General features: G+C 40.1%; 1 protein-coding gene across 4 annotated transcripts in view; it reads left to right on the top strand.

Moving 5' to 3' along the window:
* Window positions 1-13,342, top strand: part of LOC135477934 (histamine H3 receptor-like) — a 101,761-nt gene extending 88,419 nt beyond the window's left edge. For all 4 annotated transcript variants that reach the window (XM_064758157.1, XM_064758160.1, XM_064758159.1 and 1 more), the window contains one exon: window positions 11,512-13,342. In XM_064758157.1, coding sequence (XP_064614227.1) covers window positions 11,594-12,817 — 1,224 coding nt within the window. In that variant the 5' untranslated portion in view covers window positions 11,512-11,593 and the 3' untranslated portion in view covers window positions 12,818-13,342. The remainder of the gene's footprint in view (window positions 1-11,511) is intronic.
* The last annotated feature ends 1,235 nt before the right edge of the window (window positions 13,343-14,577 follow it).

Raw genomic sequence — 14,577 nt, 5'->3', positions numbered from 1 at the left:
AAGATTCATAAAATCAATTTTCTCCTCCAATAGCTAGAAAATCCGAAAACTCATTTAAATTGTTGTTCACGAATTTAGAAGTGGCATATTTTTAACTTCCATTCATATTTCATTACGACGCCTGTGTTCGAACTTTGAGTTCGTTTTAAATCACATTCAAATGTCAGGATTTTTTTGGATTACACTAGAGTACACAATCCGTTGTTTTTTTTTTATAAGAATTACTACACAGAGAGTAAAACCGGAGCAGTAGCGACAGTTTGTACTTGGCAAATGTTAACCGGTAAAATACATTCTCCTGTAACCATGACAGGTGAAATTTGGCATCTTGGCAATTTTATCTCATTTAGGGCTTTATTTGAACATCTCCTGTAAATAATATAATATTACAAAACTTATAATTGGCTAGCACATTGGCTTGAGCAGAATTAAATAAAACAAAGCAGCAATTGATAGCCATGTACTAAACATAACTGGCTTGGAATTACTGAAATAATGTGTTGTCACATTTAACAAACAATAATAGAAAAGCAATGGAAAGGGACCAAACCTCGGAGTCCTGAATGACACATCTATGCGTCGAAACAGACGTTATCAGCCGAGATAAACAAACCGAGTCAATAATCGCAAAACCAATTCCCCAAAACAATGTTTACCACCAAAGAACTAAGAAATTATATACGTACAAATTTCACGAAATCTTGCAGAGAAAAGCAGTCAGACGTTTTCAATGATGTTGGAAAGATGCAAGGAATGTTCCAGAGTATGAACGATTGAAATTAGTGTCGAAGTCGTATACCATGCTATTAAATGAGATTTGAAAGGTAAATTTGTATCTCAGTTGCGCTTTGATTGCAACTGTTCATATATCCATCGTGGCGATTTAATTCATCGTGGATACAGTCTCGAGCGTAGGGTTAAACGGACTAAGGCGCACGTGCTCTATACATATCATATATAAAAAAATACGGACTTCAACAGGCTGTTCTTTCGTAGTTGGCAAATGATCACGTATAACTCGTGAAACATAGCACCTTGTCAATTTACCTCCAGGTAGTTAACACTTTCTCTTATTATCGTTACGCTGGCTCGTGGGTGCCGGTCAGGTGAGGTTTCATAACAATAAGTAAGTCGAGAAAACCCCGGGTGCAAAGTGAATGATCTTGATTTGACGCCACTTCGCCTATAAGAATGAATGAATGATTAGGGCTTAACGACAGGTCGGCAATATTTCAGCCATATTATGACCATCGCCTATAAGACGCTTTAAGGCAAACACTATATGCATTCATACATAATCATCAGTTAATATGTTGCACCTATTGCAAACATTAGAACTAAGACAGTCCTGAAAACACTTTTTTAAAACATCGCTGGCTGGTTGCCTGTATGTAGAGTGCTCATGTAGCATTTAAAATTTATTATTTTGGTACTATTTCTTTATTCACGAGTTCTAGCCCTCTTCATATACTCATTTTAGCCTGTGGTCCGTGGTTTTCGCTCGTTTACCAAACGAGCACTCTCAGTCTTCAGACAACAATAATCTCCTGGGTTTACAGACGGTATACCCAGTCCTTCCGTGAACTCAAGAGCAAGAGCTGTTCCTTGCAGAACGAGAGCTGTCCATGATAGGACAAGCCCCCTGTAGTCCGCGGAGGCGTGAAGAGGCCATTGACCCATGTCATGTTTAGTTGGCCAAGTAGGAAATTTTGTCTGGAGATTTCCCCGCTTGGTGATAGACTCAGGCGCAAGATTTACTTTAATAAATTCCGACGTGATCCAGTAGTGTGACAGTGGAAGTTACTTAACCTATAGACGGTTCCTTCAGATGTCGCTGTGCTGAACTGCGAAGACCCGAGACCCTTTTAGTATGTTAAAATGTTTGTAAGGTAATTTTATAGAGTGATAGTTGGAAAATGGTCACACTGAGTAACAGCTGAAATCAGGCCTCTTTTCAGTTAACCTCCATTGGAGTTTTATTCTGTTCAAATAAAGCATTAAATAGTAACTAACTTGCTCTCCCTAGCACCAACGCTCATGTAGAATTAGATAGAATAATGCAGTGTATAAACGTACGGTACGTCCATGGATCACGCTCGCGCTTGCTTTCAATCTAAAACCGTATCAAGCAGTCAACCACTGGATTAAATTGCCTGAAGCTCGCCCGGTCACCCATCTTTGGTTAAAGGGGCAAAGGCATTAGTGCCAATCAACACCTTTCTTCCACAATGCAAAAAGGTGAGAAAATTTCATATTTTGACCAACGACGAGCGGACTGTCGTCGTGAATGAAGCTTACTGGATATCGGTTTGCTTAAGCCTCATTCTTTTTCTCATTTCTGGTAATACCCAGCTTTTTAAATTGTACGTAAAGCATGCTTATGAGCGAAGCATGGATCCCAATGAGCTCCATACTCTTGCCGTTTAATTGACAACACCTGAGACGCCCGGTAATAATCTGAGGCTACTAACACCCAGCATGCACTGGTAAAGGAAATACTGGATCAAGATAAAGATAATTATCTTCTGGGCATGTTCTTTTCCACTTATCCCTGTTTTAATAAGAATTTGTTCAATACTAATTATAACAAGTGTAAGACGACAGAATGGTGTCGATCGATGTTGAAAACACACCTGCGTTCTTCATTTAATCCTACCATGGTATCGATATTAGATGAGATGTGATAGACATTGAAAGCATCTCTTTGTATTAGAGGTAAAATACATCGGTGGTCCAAAAAAAAGCACTTTTTTTATCATGGTTCAGAATGATAATTAATCATTGCTTACTTGCTAGTATGACTACGATGCCCAAATGAAGCTGCATTTTGCTCAAAGGATACTGGGAAGATTAATAATAGACTCAGTGAATGGTAATGACAATGTCAAGAGAAACAGTAAATGAGACACTAAATTAACATCTAATAGGGACAATATCATTAATAAGATCCACTGGCTAGTATTTATACATGTATGTGTGTGCGGGTCTGTGTCTTTCTAACATAATACAGATATCCCATCTTTTCTCTTTTCGATTACCATTACAAATCGCAGGAATATTTTCGTGTGCGCTGTAACAATGAAGCTTATGTGATATATTGGCTTTAAAGTAATTTATAGTCCATGTCGTCGATTTCATTAATGGCGTTTTGATAACATTTACACGCCATGCTCAAGCCACCGGTATATAAGTAGTGATAAGATGGCCAGATAAAAATACCAAGACCTTAGTTATGAACCTAAAATCAGATATGCGGCATTAGACCATCTACTCCATTCATCAAATCTATGATTCACTTTAAGTTAGCTTACCAAAGCTCTGCTCTGGCGTTATCCTGGAGGGTACTACCGTTGTATCTTTGTCATTACAAAGACACACTGAGAAATTACTTAATAACAGAACGACCAAACGCTTTTCCAGTGTGAGTTATTATCGTTCGTAGCGCCCAAAATCAGATCACATGATATATATTTCAGAATAACCAAAAGGCATTTCTTGCAACCCAAATTCCATTTTTGTGCATTCTATTCGTGTATTAGTATATGTAACTTAAGATTTAAAACAACTAATAAAACAGTTTATATAGATTGTGATGGGGAAATAATCTGATTAAATGAAAACATCATAGCCAATGGCTATTCGATGTTTTGTTTGTCTCTGTCTGCTGCTTTAAATAAATACGTACGTGGAAAAGTCTGCCAGCAATTGGGAATGGTCGTGTTTTTCCCGGGCTGTTCCCGGTTTCCTCCTACCATAATGCTGGTCGCCGTTGTATAAGTGAAATAATCTCGAGTAGGGCGTAAAACACCACTTAAATAAATAAAATAAACTTAAATAAATATGTTGAAATTTCCAGCAGAGTGTCAATTGGCCTGCATCGATCAAAACTTTGTGATACTTTTAATAATCTAAATAATGTAAAATGGGAGATATCAGAAATTAAAATACTCTCCAACATGTACTGACAACAAAGTAACACTCAACATGTAACTGAATCATGGTTCCATTTAACGAAACTGTAAACGTTAACACAATCACTTCTTGGAGAGCTCTTAACTCTTCGTTTTAGTTCACACTATATAGCTAAAAGTCAACCAAAAACGTGGGCAAGTCCTCTATTTACCACAGGATTCTCTCAAGAAACTACATTCCACGGTTATATCCAAAATCTTTCTGACTGGATGCGATAAAATTTGGCAGAACATAATCAGATCTTGACAGGACATAAACACTATCATTGGCGAGTTTCTGTTCTCTCCTATAGGAATACATGAAGACATGCTTAGAAGGTTTGTTGACCAAAGTCACTTTCAGCAGAGGGTAGAAAATCGCGTCTGCACTGAACAACCAGTTTATTAGTTAGGCCATCGGAGAAACTCGACCATCTGAGCGACACTTACACATGTGTCCAGGCGTGAAATTATTTGAGAAGGCGACCTGGGAAAGGCGCTGTTATAACACAGACATACGGCATATGCCAGACGAATTTTAGATTATTTTACCATGTACAACATGACAATGTTTTGTTACACTTGTGCGAATGTAAATGTTTCAACATTCGTTTGAGCTTTCAGTCGTGAAGCTGATTTATTTAGAAGGATCTCGCAATATGTTTCTGAACGACTGATTGACATAGAACAGGATTTGGGAGCGTTTGTACTGATGGACTTGAATATTACGTTTGACCTGACCTTAGGCCAATCGCACGATACCCGGTAACACATGTCCTGAATATTTGTCTTTTTGAAATGTATTACATTGTGGTATTCAGTTCAAACACCTGTCAGAATTTAACTCCACTGCGTACTCGGGTCACTGATCATTAGGTGTTATGCTCGGGTGAGTGTCCATTCGGTGTTACGCTTGAATCAGTGTCCATTCGGTGGTATGCATGGGTCCACTGTCCATTCCGTGTTACGCTTGGGTCACTGGCCACTCACAGTCACGATTGTGTCACTCCGTATTCAGTGCTGTGCTTGCCTGTATTACTCCATCCCATATCGTTCTTGCATTGCTCTTCATTTATCACCGTACCTGAGTTGCTTTCCATTTAGGACAGAGCTTAACTTACCCTAGTGTTCAATAATATGTTCGTTTTGCTTTCCATTTATTAAGCTGCTTTGTTTACTTTCCATTCTGTTCGTTTTAACCCATTCAATACCATGTACGATTTACTGTTCATCGAGTGTCATGCCTGTGGTACAGTCCGTGAGTCACTGCTCATTCGGTGTTACGCTTGGGTCAATGCTCATTCGGCGGTATGCTTGGGTCCACTGTCCATTCGGTGTTACGCTTGGGTCAGTGTCAATTCGGTGTTATTCATGAGTCCACCGTCCATTCCGTGTTACAGTTGGGTCACTGGTCATTCACAGTCACGATTGTGTCACTGCGCATTCAGTGCTGTGTTTGCCTGCATTACTCCATCCAATGTTCTTGCATTGCTCTTCATTTCACACCATGCTTGAGTTGGTTCCCATTTAGGACGGAGCTTAAATTAATCTAATATGCAATAACATGTTTGTTTTGTTTTACATTTATTAACCTGCTTTGGTTACTTTCCGTTCTGTACGTTTTAGCCCATGCATTACCATGCACGATTTACTGTTCATCGAGTGTCATGCCTGTGGTACAGTCCGTGAGTTACTGCTCATTTGGTGTTATGAAAACGGTGTAAACGGTGTGTGTGATGGAGGGGGGGAGGGGTTATGAACTTTACTATGGCTTGTCATTACAGCTGTGTAACAGGCACTAGGCTATCGCCTAGTTGATGAAGCGAATGGCCTTGGCGAAACCTTATGATAGATTTCCTTAAAACTAAGACGCCCATACAACAGGCCACACGTCCTTGGGGAGGAGCTTTTTCTTCCAGTCATCGGGACTTTCTTAACAAAATGACAGCTGCGCTCACAGAGCTTAGCGTTTGTCAATGTCTCGCGGAGTCTGCTTGCAGAAACCATCTAGAATTCTTCACCGTTTCTTCTCATGGCGGAATGTAAATGGTAACAAAAAAAGTTCAGTTCTCATCTGCAATCAGTTGTTAAGAGTATCGATCCTCGAAATGCAGTCTCTAACGACATCAAGATTTTGATGTCTCAGTTAGAGGGTCTTCATGGTTTCACAGAACCACTTTGTTATTGTTGTATCCGCTTGAGCGTGACAAAAATTGACATTTCTGCTTGACACACGGATAAACAAAACTCACCGGCTCTCCAGTAATGTAATTAACAAGCATCTATACGGTATTGCGTCCTGCAACATGTTGATGTCTTGTACTCAGGCCATTCGTTAAGTGATAAAACTAGTTCTTGTAAAGTGTCAAGACTAGTCCTCGTTAAGTGTTAAAAGTAATTCACGTTAAAAAAAAGGACGTTAAAAATTTGACCGAACGACATACAGTGAGAGACTTACACGATTGTCTGTATAAAGGGCAAATGTCTTCAAACCATATTCACTGAAAAGAAAAACGGAGTCCATGCTTTTCCATGCAGGATTCCCTTTTCAGTCACCCTTCTCTTTGGAGATGCTCTACTTGAAAATAAAAAAAAATCACGTGGTTCTCAACATGATTTCTCGTTGTTGGTGCACTACACAATAAGAAGTGAACGAACAGGTAGTAATGACTTTCAACAGAGTACGCTCTATTGCTTACTTATCCTAGATTTTCAGTTGTATAGCGTTCGTTTGATTTGATTTGGGTTTAAGGACGTTCTTGGGAATATTTCAGGTACATGACGGCGGTTTGCATTATGAGTGAAGGAATTCGGACAAAGGTCCGTGGAAAAAACACCACTCTTCCCCCAGTTCTTGACTAACTTTCTAACTCAATGCAAGCGAATTCAAGGAAGGGGTCGTACTGAGAGCCCCTTTTCACCGTTGACCTTCCTGAATGATATCAATAGCATAACTATTCGCTACTGTTTAAACGTAAATGACAAACGGTGAAAACGTGCCATACTAGCTCCAAGTCATTCCACTGACGCATTGGGCGGGAAGGACTGCCCTGAAATGAACACGTGCATATACCGAGATAACAAGCACATATTCCTTAAGAGGATAAGAGCATCACAAACAAAAATCTGAAGGCCTGACTTTCAGCCTACCCTCCTCCTTTTCAGTACATCGCAATCTGTAGCACTGATCCGATGATCGCTTCTTTCCTTATCCGATACGACTTCGGATAACTTATGCGACCTGATACGCAGAAGACGTGTGAATATTAAGAGTGACAGATAAGATGAAATCATATTTCTTAACCTTCAACGCCCATTAATGGATGCCTCTTTTATCGATCACATAACTCACTAAGATAATGTCAAAGTAACGAAGAAAAACAACACTGCGTATGTATTGGCGTATTAAATTTTAATGATCTTTTGTCTAAAGGATACCAAGAAAAAATCGCGTGAATGTACCCTTGAGAGAAGCGATACATGGCTGATGGCAATTCCGTGACATTAATCTTCTCATTTTTTAACATGTCGAACTTGCAGCCGTGATCACGTGATCTGCTAGTGAATCTTTCGGATATTTACATTTATAAGATGAAGGCATATACCATTGCTTCGTTTTCATCGTTCAAATTAACTCACGGTAGAAAAGGACGTTAAAAATTTTACTGAACGACAGATTAACCGAATCACATACAGTGAGAGATTTACCCGGATGTCCGTATAGGTAGATATCATTTTGTATGAAGCTGATAAATTGAGAAGTTCGTAAAATAATGCTAATAACTAAGCAGACTAAAGGAGTATACAGCCTTCAAGCTATGTTTATAGAAACGGCTGAGTAGATTAATGAGACTGTACCGGAGAATTTAAAAAAAAAACCATCAGGGCACACAACAAAGGAGAATTGAAGAATAGCCCCAACAATCACCTTGTACACAATATCAGCCTCGACTGTGTTACGTTCAAAATACATTAAAGTATAAACTTTAAAATTATTTCCACACTACAAGTAAGGCGGGTACGAGTCTTTCAATTTTTTGTCTTTTCATGCTAAAATCAGAAAATGTGATTTGATTAGCGAATATGGATTTTTCGCCCAAAAACCTCACGTATAGCCGCTATAAAACGGTCCACCTCGTGACACGTTTGCTCAACAGATTAATATGAAGGTTCTAGGTGACACGTCACAGACTCGCCGTTAGTCCACTCTTAGCTGGCATCTAACAGTTTATTATCATCTGCCATGGGTGAAAGAGAAAGGCAGCAGTCTATGCCTGAGGTGACCAGATATTACAACTTTCTGCAAACCAGCAAACGTCCCATTCCCACAATCAGCCAATACCAGCTTACCTGCTCGTTACCGGAATGACCATGTAGAGAGCGTTTACCCTGACATTTGTCCCCGTTATGAAAGACACCTCATTTCCTGCTGAGCCAACAATAAAATAAGAAGCTATACCGGGAACTAGACTAAATTCAACATCCTCAGTTTGCTTTTAGTCTGAAATGTAAAACCCATTAAAAAAGTTTAATGGAAACATTTGTTGGATGTAAAGCTCCCGTTAGGGTCATTCCCGTTAAAGGTGTTATCTGCATTTAAACTGTTTAAATTGTATTCATGCACAACCCAGGATTCTGCTGCTGTACTAAGCATCCCCGATGCCTGGTCCCTTTGCGTTGTATTAATTGTACTGTATGTTAAATGTGATGACAACACAAGATTTTGAAGGATTCTAAACCAGTGACGTCTAATAAATTACAATCAACATCACTGTATTATTTTACCTCAATTCTGCTTAAGCCATGTTGCTAGAGAGCGTGTAATTTGCTACTCCTTAAGCATTTGCATGCACACTAAAAACTTAACGGCGGTAAACTGACAAGACACCGTATTTCACCACTTACATGTGACCATTAGCCAGCTATCAGACTGTCGTTGCTACTCTGGCATTTGTCTCCATGCTGCACGCCTTGATTAAATCATAGGATACACCGTGACCGAAATACATGAAGTACCAGGAACGCAATTAACAGGTTACTGTTTAGTTGTATCGATAAGAGAGAGATCTAAAGAGAATTACTGGTATTCGATCATGTATATTTGTATAAGTTTCATCTCTACAGTGGTTTATGTTTTAGCTTTTCTTTTTACTCCTTTGTGTGGAATTTAACGCATTACTCACCTATAGGAAGGCAGACAGCATTTTGGTGGGAGGAAACCGGGCAGACCAAGGGGAAAACCCACGGCTGACCGCAGGTTGCTGACACGCCTTGCCAGGCACGACCCGAGAAGCAGCCAACATGAGTTTAGCTTTTTTAGACAATTTCTATCGATTCTATTTTCTTAATGGAGTATGTTCAAACTGTAATTATTTGCGATATATCTCCCTAGTTTCCCAACCGTCATTTGCCTCTTATTATATCAGTCGTTTTGTATATTCACCAAATATATACTCGGCATTATTTGTCCCAGTTTGCCGGAGTTCATACACAATGTTTTACCAGACATCAATGAAATACATTTTATGGAGATCCATGAGTGATTGGGTCTATATAAATTCTCTGTGTGATGTAAACTGAAATTAGATTTATAGGACCTTGAATTTTTCTTCTAAATCTTGATGAAATATATTGTCATTAATAATCGTTTCGGCAGCGTGGTTGAAATCTGCTGTGGTTCTCCAAGCGTAGAACTGCCCTACATTTGATGAAACACAGCAGTACTAAATGCCATAATTAGTCAAGGCGAATAAAGCCATTTATTAATGCGTTGGGTTGGCAGACCCTGATGTGGGTAGGCACAGCGGATTATGGATTGCTCTAATTATCAAGGGCTCGTCTGAATCAAACCTCTATCTCCCCCACTCTGGAGGTGGAAATCAGGGCATCATCTGGCCTAGTCGCCGAGTTTTACAGACATGATGTTGTCCAGACTGAGTGGCCTAAACATTCAGCGAGGACGCGCGTCAAGGGAAATTGACCATTAATGACAAATCTGATCCAAATCGGGGGTCACCATTAGGCAGATAGGAATGACACATCGAGTAGGAATCGTTCCATCCCTCAGAGACTGTTTTCTAGGATAATGTCCACAAGGCACATCTGTAATGTTTCTAATTGAGCACACGCATATAGCAACTTTCAGGTGGCAAATATTGTCAAATCATTTTGTTCACAACACATTCGTGTCCAGAACGAAACAATTTACAGGCTGGTTCAAACACAATATGGACAGTGCGCATTAAATCGGGCGTCAATTGATGAAATACAGTCACCGTTCAAAGCCGAATATTTGTGAGCGAACCTGAGTGCTAAACTGAGGACCGCTCTGCGCCGGTGTATATCGTGAAAGTCTGAGATTAACAGGCATTAATGGAAGCATCCTCCATATTCCTTCAAAGGCACGATGAAGTGATTTATGTCGGAGTGCAGAAACGTCGGAAGGCCATATATTGCTGCGATTATATTCATGGTTAAAAAAGTGGATATTTATGCACATGTTTGTTGTGAATGAAAACGGACTGATGTGGACTCGTTCTATTTTTGGGTGGCGCGGCAGCGTGAACGAATTTGTGAGTTCACGCTTCTGCCACGCACAGATAGAACTCGTCCACATCATCTAGCATTCATTCACTAAACTATTTATTATACACAAACATCAATCATTTTAACTCGAGAACAAAATTTAGTCGCCGAAAATGAAAATTTAACACAAAAATTTGACATACTAAAATTCGTAGTATTACTTATTTGAATTTTTGAAGAGAGAAAATACACGGCGTCTCACAGTAACACCTCGTTGATAAAGCTGACGTGCATTAAGAACGTTGCTAATGGCGACGTGCAACAAGAAACGTGGAAGATGTACCATGATGCATATTCAACTTACTCATTTGGCTCCCTTCTCATCTCACACCTGTGTAACTGACATTATTTATCACGTTGCGTTTGAAGGTTCTTGTGGTTGCTGTATTGTCGATCCTTGTCATATATGTAATAAGATAAGTGCTCATTATCCATCGAACAGGAGGGTGTTAGAGCTCCTTTATTCGGGATATTCTGCCACTGGGCTACCAAAATAAATAATCTTATACAATACAATTGCAATAGCCCTCACGTAACATATCAGCTTACATTTACTTGTTATTTAATTAAACCGTCTTCCGGGATAGGGTGGGCTTAATTACACTAACACATAACGCTTAACGTCCTAGGAAAAGCTATGAAAGTAGTGTTTAGTTCATGATTAGTGTAATGCTATTTTCTAAGTTATCATGTCTGATGTTTTGATAAGGGTCTAAAATAAGCACATGTAGCAGGGGATGATATCAATGTGTAGGTGGAAATACCGGCCGGATTTCGCTGGTTACTTGTGATTAATTTGTACTATCACACTCTTGTCGCTGCACTGGTTTTATCTTCTAACCTATACAGTCTTTTATATTAGTGTATACATGTAGCACAATGGAAAGTTTTGCATGCTTGGAAGTCATTGTCGTCTACCATAGCGCAAGCAATGTCGCCTTTAATCTTACAATTTTCCATTGTTTTTTTTTTCCAGATTGTGTAGACAGGAGTGAGGCGGAGGTAATATATCGGGTTGCCGTAGACGTTATGCTGATGAGAATACCAGGCTCACAAACATGGGAAAATTTAAATTATTTGATATGAGTGGTTCCGCGAACGACTCTATCACCAACTCGACGATAGAGTCGTGGCCACCACAGGCTACCTTGGCATTTGGATGGAAAGTTTTTTACACGACAATTTTGTGTCCCATGATTATTGTTTGTGTTGTGGGTAACGCCTTAACCATCATTGCCTATATCAGGGATCCCAAATTACAGACCGTTCAAAATATGTACCTGTTGAACTTAGCGATTGCGGACTTTCTCGTAGGGTGTGTGAGCATGCCTTTCTATTTCGTGACCACCATATTGGATTACCAGTGGATATTTGGAAGGCTTTTCTGCAAAATCTGGAACGCCCTGGACTTTCTGGCGTGCCTTGCTGGCGCGTACGCTGTGGTGTTGATTAGTGTTGACCGATCACTCATGGTGTGGCAAGGTGCTGCATACGCCGTACGTCAAACTAAAAAGTCTGCGACGCTTCGCATTGTTATGTCTTGGTGCTTGTCCTTCTTGATCTATGTGCCTGCTGTGTTCCTGTGGGATGTGTGGACAGGTCAGAGTATTGTTCCCAATGGCGTGTGTGACGTGGAGTTTGTAATTAATTTCCCTTTCACGCTCTCCACGGCCATTTTAGAATTTGTTCTGCCTTTCGTGTCAATCACTGTCCTCAGTATTTACCTATACGTAACGATCATTAGGAAGAGCCGGGTAGCTTTGAACACTCGCATCTGGACTAACAGTTCGGCGCGAAGTCAAGCCTCTTTTCACACAATTTGTAAAGAACTGGACGGAAAACCGGAGAGGGTGGAGATAAAAGAACCTGAGGGAAAAGAATCCGAGAGTAACTCTGCGCTGTCCAGTTTGAAAGAAAGGCTGAGCGGAAGCAAGAAGAAGAAAACCGGTGATCTTGAGAAGCGGATTTTACGAAGGAACCAAAAAGCCGCACAGCGTCTGGCAGTTTTAGTTGGAGTATTTGTCATTTGTTGGACACCTTACACCATCACCACAATCGTGATTGCTGCCTGTGGCAACTGCGTTGACGATCATCTCTACGAAGCACTAATTTGGCTTCAGTGGGCTAACTCGGTTGTCAATCCATTCCTGTACGCCTTCACGACTCCTCGATTCCGCGAAAATTACGTTCGTTTGCTCCATCTTAAGAGGTTGCAAGTCCGTCGTGTGTCAAAACGTCGGGAGGAGCCGCCACCAGCGAGAACGTCTGTCAGCAGCTGTTAACGTGGGTGATAGCCTAGATGACAACATATCTACTTACCCTCAGAGACAGCTACAGAACTACAAAAACGACTCACCAAAAATGAATATTTTTTTCACAATTCACCTGGGGCCATATGAATGTGAATTTTTTTTTTTTAAATATACATATTTTTTGTCATTACCTTTGTACGTCAGTCTGTCATTTTGAAACGTTTGTCACTGATATGAAACTGTTGTTTTGTACAAGATTTAGCGTCGGCCATTTCAGTTTTGTCTATGTGGATGTTAGATGAAACATAAATAAGGTAATTGCTTTAACAATTATACATGTGGATCTGACGGAATGTACTATTCGGAAAATGATTTGAGTTGTTCAAATGTTCAGCCCGCTTACAAAGTACAGGCGTAGTTTATGTTCTACCCCGAGCATTGGCATCGAAAAACAGGGAAGGCAATGTTGAGGGTAGTCCCTTAACAAATGTTGTATGTATCCAGCTCAGGTTTTGCACGTATTTATTAAATATTAAATACCGTGAATTACAAAATTCATGACTTGTAAGGTCAAAATGTAAGGGGGTGGTATCTCAAAACATACTGCATATGTTGACCTGGAGTTTTATATGCATATAAAGCACAGTGACATGAGGGGATGTTCAATCGCTGATGCTCTATGTGCATATTAATGACCCAGAATTACCAAAATTTAATACTTCACGTACTGAGCTAAAGTTCTGCATGTATGTGCCTCTTACAGGCGAGCTCTTTAGCAGCCGAGCTACCAAATCTAAGTATAAGCAAATATGTTAAACGGGTGTTTTACAAATTGTTCATATTTTAGGCGTATACAGAAAACTGTATTACATTACAGTATTTCATTGATGTTAATCGGAGAAAAATCGCCTGTTTATGTTGTATTTTGTACAAGATGACCATCTCTGGATTGAAATACACAATGTATTGCAGGTCAATACTGTTTTATAGAATAATCTAAGTGCAAAGTGGACATTTCAAGAATGGTGCAATACCTTTAAAAAGTATTCTATATTTTCGAGATTAAGTATCGCAACTAGCAGGCCTTTCTCATGCAGTTATTTCCGTATCTGATTTTGTATACCGAGTCTCGTTTTCAATCAAATACAGACTGAGGTGGAAAGGAAGCTCTCTTCCGGAAGACTCCGTGCGAGGAAGGTATTTACAATTGACACGGAATTACGAACAAGCGTCACAATCGTCAGCGATTACTGTCAGTTGTCACCAAAAAGTCGGCTGTTCCAGAAAAGTGTTTTGCTCTTTCGTGCCACGCACCTGAACGTCTTGCCCGTAGACATCTGACGCGAAATGTTGCCCATAAGCTACGGGTATCTAAAACAGCCCTGCCTCAATAATCCAAGATAGTTCCAGTGTCACGTCGCAAACCTTTGGTCAATGTGTCGCAGTCATAATAAATTTATTAAGGGGGGTTTAACATAACTCAGGTCATATGAGTACGACATAGCTGGCGTATGTTCGAATGCCGACATATTTATACTGATCCATATTTAGAAGATCATGGCGAAGAGACCATGCTGTTGCCTCGCGTGGCGCTCGGCACTCAGAGATTAGAGCAAAGAAACATGACTGGTTGGCCCTGTGTCAGTGAAATGTGACTGGATGAGGTGCAGTGTCTGGTGTCTTTGGCATGAAACTTTAGTGGCTGCCACACTTTAGCGGCATGGGTTTGCCGTGCCACAAGAAGACAATTATGTACACACACTTAATGACTCCTTGTCTCCATATGACTG

This window comes from Liolophura sinensis, chromosome 11 (genome assembly GCF_032854445.1).
Source record: "Liolophura sinensis isolate JHLJ2023 chromosome 11, CUHK_Ljap_v2, whole genome shotgun sequence".
Lineage (NCBI taxonomy): Eukaryota > Metazoa > Mollusca > Polyplacophora > Chitonida > Chitonidae > Liolophura > Liolophura sinensis.
This window is presented reverse-complemented; position numbering and strand designations above follow the sequence as displayed.